The 6658-nt window shown below is 46.9% G+C and overlaps 1 protein-coding gene across 1 annotated transcript in view; it reads right to left on the bottom strand.

Moving 5' to 3' along the window:
- Window positions 1-426: 426 nt before the first annotated feature.
- Hibch (3-hydroxyisobutyryl-CoA hydrolase) overlaps window positions 427-6658 on the bottom strand; it is a 48304-nt gene continuing 42072 nt past the window's right edge. Inside the window, exons 13-14 of the mRNA XM_013353493.2 lie at window positions 4023-4056; window positions 427-1369 (exon numbers count right to left, since the gene is read on the bottom strand). Of these exons, the coding sequence (XP_013208947.1) occupies window positions 1254-1369; window positions 4023-4056 (150 nt within the window). The 3' untranslated portion in view covers window positions 427-1253. The remainder of the gene's footprint in view (window positions 1370-4022; window positions 4057-6658) is intronic.

Raw genomic sequence — 6658 nt, 5'->3', positions numbered from 1 at the left:
CCAGGGACCTAAGGCCCTCTTATGGCTCTGCAGGCAAAATATGCACACACATAAAATATTTGAAAACTGTCAACCTCCAGTTACTAAAGACATTTCTATTTTAAATTGCTTTTGACTTTTCCTACAAAAGTTTGATATAACTTATAAAAAGCAAGGGTTTGTCTGTCTTAGAGACTGGAGTTCCATTTTTTTTCAGGGTAGCAAATACTGCACATAATAGGCATAACTTGCATTTCTACCGGGAAGGTGTGTCCCGATGAGCCGGAAAAGCTGAGGCAGGGACAGCAGTCTGGAGATGGAGCTTCTTTTCCAGCGAGACTCTTCCTCTTCCTGTTTACAGAGCGACTCTTCTGTTAAGTGTTGTTCTATATTCATTCACGTTTTCTTAAATGAACATTTGTAAGGCATTAATTAACATACCCCCTCCAAATTTCAGGGTCTTTATTTTTGATAATCTATACATAATTTGATTAATTAATATATAAACTACCACTGGAAGCCAAAGTTACCGTTTTAATGAGAGAATGTAACTGAAAACCCCCTGGAGTACTTGAGAGTTTCCCATCTTTTAAACCAGGGCCCAGCAAGTCACTTCTCATGAAGATCACAGGAGACACTTGAGACGTTGCGGGCCATACAGTATATGTCATGGCGTCTTTGGGTTTCTATTGTGAAGAGACACCATGAGCATGGCAACTCTTAAAGGGAAAACATTTAATTGGGGCTGGCTTACAGTTCAGAGGTTTAGTCCATCATCATCACGGGGGACAAGGCAGCTATGGTGCTGGAGAAGGAGCTGAGAGTTCCACATCTTCATCCACAGGCAGCAGATGCGAATGAGCACAGGAGACCTCAGAGCCCACCCCCACAGTGGCACGCTTCCTCCAACAAGGCCATACCTCCTAATAGTGCCACTCCCTATGGGGGCCATTTTCTTTCAAACCACCACACATGGCCACTTCCAGTAGCCTAGATACAAGGATGGTTTTGCTGCAGTAAAGTTCTAGAAACATTGGCCTTTGACATCAGCTAACTGTTGTATCACGAATCACTATAAACACTGGTGCTTCGACTTCAGGTGACCATCGTATCATAGAACATTAGTCTTTTCATTTCTTTTCCGACAATTTGAAAGTGAGGAAGCCGTTTCCAGTTTGCAGGCTGGAAACGGGCAAGCTGAGAGACCGAGCTAGCCTCTGTGATATGTTTACTGACCCTTGCTCCAAAATTAAACTTTAGGAGGTTTGGCCACCTCAGAATTTCAGATCATTGCTACCCAGAGATTTAAAATAGCCATTCACGTCTTCATTGGTAACTTCCTTTAGACTGGCCGGGTTCCATTTGGGACTCTGGTCTTTGTCAATGAGAACTGTGAAAAGAAGGTGGAGACATTACCACAGCCTGTTGTGCTACTGTCAGATGGAACCACCGAACTGATACCTCCGCCTTACTAGGCATTCTCTTCTACAGCACATTTTTCTGCAACGTTTAGGCTTTCAATAAAACCCAGCGAACTAATCTGGCAGTTTAAATATTCCTCTTCCAGCCTTAGACAGAACTATAAATGAAATCTCTGTATTGCAGACAGCTAAATCACATATTGGTGCAAGGGGGAGGGGAGGCAATGGAGGGCAGAGGGCCCAGGCTTCTAACCAGGCTTTGAGAGAAAAATGAATTACTTGAGGTAAAGAAAGGAGACTGTATACATAATTAAATGTAGATGTTACCATTTTACCAAATCCTCTAGTATTAAAAAAAAAAATAAGACCACCATCAGGTAATCACAAAATCTTCTATTCCTATTTCATTACAGATACCACTCTGGGTAGCCACATTATATCCCCATGGGATTCTAAGTGTAAACACTTAAGAAAATAAAGAGAATCCTGTTTTCTGAGGTTAGTGGACTCAGGATGTGTGGATGTGTGGAGGGAGGGGATTCGGAAGCTCAACCTATAATTGCAAACAGCTTAAAAAAAAGTGTGATACGGTAGCAAATCTGAGACATGCTTAACATACATAACTTTAATAAAGAGTGGAAGTGTGTGTATTTGAGAGAAAGAGCACGCGCGCGTGTGTGAGTGTGTGTGTGTTTCCATGTCTGCTTTGTTGTTGCTTGCTTGTGACAGCACAGGAATTGAACCTTAGACCTCTTGCACCCCGGGTGAGCATTCTGTCGCTATTCTCTATTCCTAGTCTTAATATACAGGCTCTGGATACTCAGAGAAAAAAAAAAAAAACACACCAAATTAAGTACAGTTGGAGCAGCAGTCTGGGAACCAAGGAAGGAAGCCTTGTTGTATAGGTACAGCTTTCGGCACAATCAAATGCAGATGCTGGAGAGGTATGTGTGTTTAGTTTGTTCTGAGATGAAGTCTCAGGTACCTGGGGGCTGTCGGTAGGCAGCCACCTTTATACTGGACTGAAAGCTTCTATTTCCTAGCCAGTGTCAACAGAGGACTGGTCCTAGGGTCTGCTTCCCACACGACTTTTCCCCTTCAGTTATGGCTGACACCAGCTACCTCCTTGGGGTTCTACTGAAGGGCACAGCAGTGAGCCCTGAGCACATCTGTGCAAGACAGAAAATGCTGCCTGTGCAGGAAGCTCGGCCCGCAGGAGGGAGAGCTTCTGACCCTCAGCTCTGCTGGCAGGGTTCACTTTCATCTTCTGTAACCAGAAAGGAGCTCATCCTAGATGTCAACACTGAATGTGCTGACACAGCGTTATAGTTGTAAATCACAGCAAGAATACTAGACAGTCTTCCCCCAGCAGATGCTCCTGTCTGAGTAGAGTCTGTGCTGAGCCAGGAGGCAGCAGTGTTGTCTCACTGTGAGCTAGGCCTGGTGGCGCACACCTGATCCCGGCACTCAGCAAGCTGAGGTGGCGAGACAGCAGGTATCAGACCAGCCTGGTCCACACGGTAAACCTTGTCTCATAATAAAAGACCTCCCCCGCTCCAATTTTAGAAAGAAAAGTAGCTTGACAAGCAGTTACTTTGGGTTTTTGGTTATCGTTGGTGGTGGGTTTTGTTTTTGTTTTTGAGACATGATCTCTCTGTTATGTGGCTCTGGCTGGCCTGGGCAGCACAGAGATCCACCTGTCTCTCTGCCTCTGCGCTGTCCCACAGCTGCCAAGCACTTGCTGTGTGAGTCTGATGGTGACTAAGTTATTCACGTCACACTGCAAATGAAGAGAATTTTACAACAGCAGAAATTTACCAAATCTCAGGGTGCAGAAAACACAGCTTTTTACTCAGAAAAATATTTCTGGGGTTGTAGAGTATAGGCCGATGGTAGAGCAGTAGTCCCCCCCCCCCCACCACCACGCACACATGTGCACGTGCACACACATACACACACATACACATACACACACACATGAACAGTGCCTGTACTGTATCAAATGACTAATAAAAGCAAGAAAACTGGCCAGTTATGGCATGTTTGGGAGGCAGAGGCAGGAAGAGACATGCAAAATTTATGCAGAAGAAAACAGCTCATTTTAAATATGGAAAACAGCTCTTCATAAACACAAGAAAAGGAATGGCTACAAGTTTGCTAGAGAAAAACGACATAAGCTTTTTGTAAATTTGCTGCCTTGAGCAAGGCAAAAGTGTTATCTATAACGCCCCCTGTGCTCTCCCAGTGCTGCCAACTACCTAAGCATGAGGAGGAGGGTGCTGGAGAACAGCACAAACGGAGAAGGAGCAAGAGGCAGCTGAAGGCTTCTAGGCAACGATTAATGCACCTTTCAAATGCAGCACGGCATGTTCACAAGTTCACAGGGCAGGTTCCGTGAGGTGGGGGGCGGGGGGGGGGCTGACCACTCAAGAGGGGACAGGGTCTGACACGCACAGGGTGTGAATGTGAAACATTAGTTTTGGAGACACCTTTCCATATGTTGTACACACGTGCATGAGCACACGCACACGCACGCACAGCAACCATTCTAAAAGTTTAATTTCCACTAAAACAGCCACTGAACTTAACTGAGAACGCTCACAAACCCCCTTTGTCACTTACCGGCTCGAACGCCTTCATCAAAGTCATGACCTTCCTGAAAGAGTCAAGAGCAGAGCGAATGGAGTAATTCCGGCACCCTTGCTCCTACGCTCTTCCTCTTCCACCCACCTCAGCCCTATGACTACAGCTGTGACCACAGCACCTGGAGTATGGCGCCCTCCAGACAGCTCCCCTCAGACCACCGCCCAACTTCACTGGCTCGGGCAAGCCCACTGAGGCACGTCTCTACTCCTTCTCAGGTTGGTGCAGCGTCCACCCTGCCCCACCATGCTGCCTTCACGTTGTTCTTTCTCCAGACCAGGCTCTCGAAGCCACTGATATGGCCACTTGCTTTGGAAGACGTCCTCAGCCCTCAAACCTTTATACTATTCCAGCAAATTCCTTACACTAGCTGCCTCCCTAAAGAAAAGCCATAGCAATGCCACTCCCTTTAAAGTCCATGATGTATGCTGTAAGTCTCAAGCAGGCACAGAAGGCTGCCAGGATCCACGATCTCTCCCCAGTCTCAAGGCCACGCCTCCAACTCTGTTTCCTCAATGTCCGTCCTTCTCTCTTGCTCTGCCTCTCACATTCCCACTAAGGACTTACTGTCCCCATTAACAAGAGAGAAGCTCCCAACACGCACGCACGCACGCACGCACGCACGCACGCACGCACATTCTCTGCACCCAAATCCCTGTGGTGGATGCAGTCTCCAGGCTTTCCTCTCCATTTCAAGACTAGAAGTATGTGTGTGTGTGTGAGGGGGGTCCTCCCTTCCGAGGGCAAGTCATGCCTGCGTTCCAGCCCACATCTCCTTTGTCCTCCCAGAGATTTTTCTGGAGAAGGGGTGCCACAGCTCTCTCCTGGCACGGTCGCTAGAGGCCACAGGACTAAGTAGCTGCAGACACACAAGTCAGAAGCCTGTTGCTACCACACAGTAACTGTGCTGCCTGGGAACGCAGCTTCCTTCATGAGGTAGCTACATCGGTTCATCACGGGGCTACTTTAACCCGGGTCCTAGCACAGTGCGGTATGCTGTAACCTTGTTTCCCTCTGGATACTTCCCAGCCCTTTATGGCCGAGCTCAATTATCTTCCGTCTTACAGATAAGCCACAGTCCTGGACTCTGCTTTAAGGAAGGCGGCATACCCACATTATTCTCGCTTCCTCACAGCCCGTCTGCCGCTCATCTCCAGGGTATGGTGCTCTAACCTCTGTCTCTGCACCCCTGAAACAGCTTGCCCACTCACTGACTGTAAACCTTCCTTACTATTGCCTTGTTTCTCATACATTGGGGTGTGCTGTTTTCATTCGCATTCAAGTTTAGTAATTTATTTTTTTTTTGAGTGACCCATTCATCATTCACGTGTGCAGTTTAACATCCAAGACCCCTGTATATTTTTCATCACTGCTGATATTTAGCTTTATTCCAATGGAGTCAGAAAAAATACAAGGAGTTACTGCAGTTTTCCTGTACTTGTTGACACTTGCTTTGTATAATATGTGGCCTGTTTTGAGAAAATTCCCCAGGTTATGGAAGGAAGGTGTACTCTTCAGCGTGTGGGCTCAATATTCCGCAGGTAACAGGCCCCTGTGCTGTTCGGCCTCACAGCCTTTCCATCTATTTTAGATGATGTGCCCTGGGGTGAGAGTGGGGGACTGACGTCACTTACCATAATGGATTGGGGGTAATCGTTGGCTTTATCTCTAGTAGCAGTTGCTTTATGAAGTTAGATGTACCGAGTTTGTTGCACATATTTGTGGAGCTATAACGTCCTGTCAATAGACTGTCCTATCACAGAATGATGTGATGCTCTTTGCAGCTTCTTATTAGCTTTGATTTGAAGTCTCCTTTGTCAGCTGTTCAGACAGCAATTCCCGCTTCCTCACTGTTGGCTTGGAACGGACACCTGCGGCCATTCTCTCACTGTGGTCCTGTCTCTCTTTGGTGGGGACACTCTTCTTGGAAGAGTGAAATGCTGGGTCCTATTTTAAGCCCAATCTGCTAACCTGTGCCTTTGACTGGGGAGCTGGAATCACCGCTATTCAGTTACTCCAGCAGGGTGTCCTGACAGCCAGATGCGTCAGATGCTGACTTGTCCTGTTTGCTTTCTTAGTTCCCTTTGATGTAACCACTGACCTAACGTGAATTTTTCTCCTGTGGCCTGTTGTTATGCTGCTCTTTCTCTTCAGTCTGGAGCAGTCCTTCTACAGAAGTGGCTTGGTGATCACAAATTACTTCCACTTGCTTTCCTTATGGGGCCTTTTCTTTTGTCTTCAGTTTGGAAAGGTGGTTTTACTGGGCCAAATGGTCTAGGTTGGCATCTGTGTTCTCACTGGTCTGAGCTGCTCTGACTTTTAAGGGCTACACTGCAGATTCAGCTGTGATTCCGACAGCCCACGTTTCCATGGGGAGTGGTCCTTCTCCCCTGCAGCACCCACTATCCTTTCTGGGCTCCGTACCCTTAGTGTTCTGGTGGGATGTGACATGGGGATCTGTTTGGGACATATTTATGTCTGATTGCCTCATTCACCTAGATGCCACCTGCCTAGACTCAGAAACTTTTCTTCCATGATTTTATTCAAAGTTTTATAACTGAAGAACTTGCCCACAGACCCTGCACGCCCACCACCCTGCATGCTCACCACCCTGC

This window comes from Microtus ochrogaster, unplaced genomic scaffold (assembly GCF_000317375.1).
Source record: "Microtus ochrogaster isolate Prairie Vole_2 unplaced genomic scaffold, MicOch1.0 UNK8, whole genome shotgun sequence".
In the NCBI taxonomy this organism is placed as follows: Eukaryota; Metazoa; Chordata; class Mammalia; order Rodentia; family Cricetidae; genus Microtus; species Microtus ochrogaster.
The sequence above is the reverse complement of the archived record's forward strand: the minus strand, read 5'-3'. Positions and strand labels throughout refer to the sequence as shown.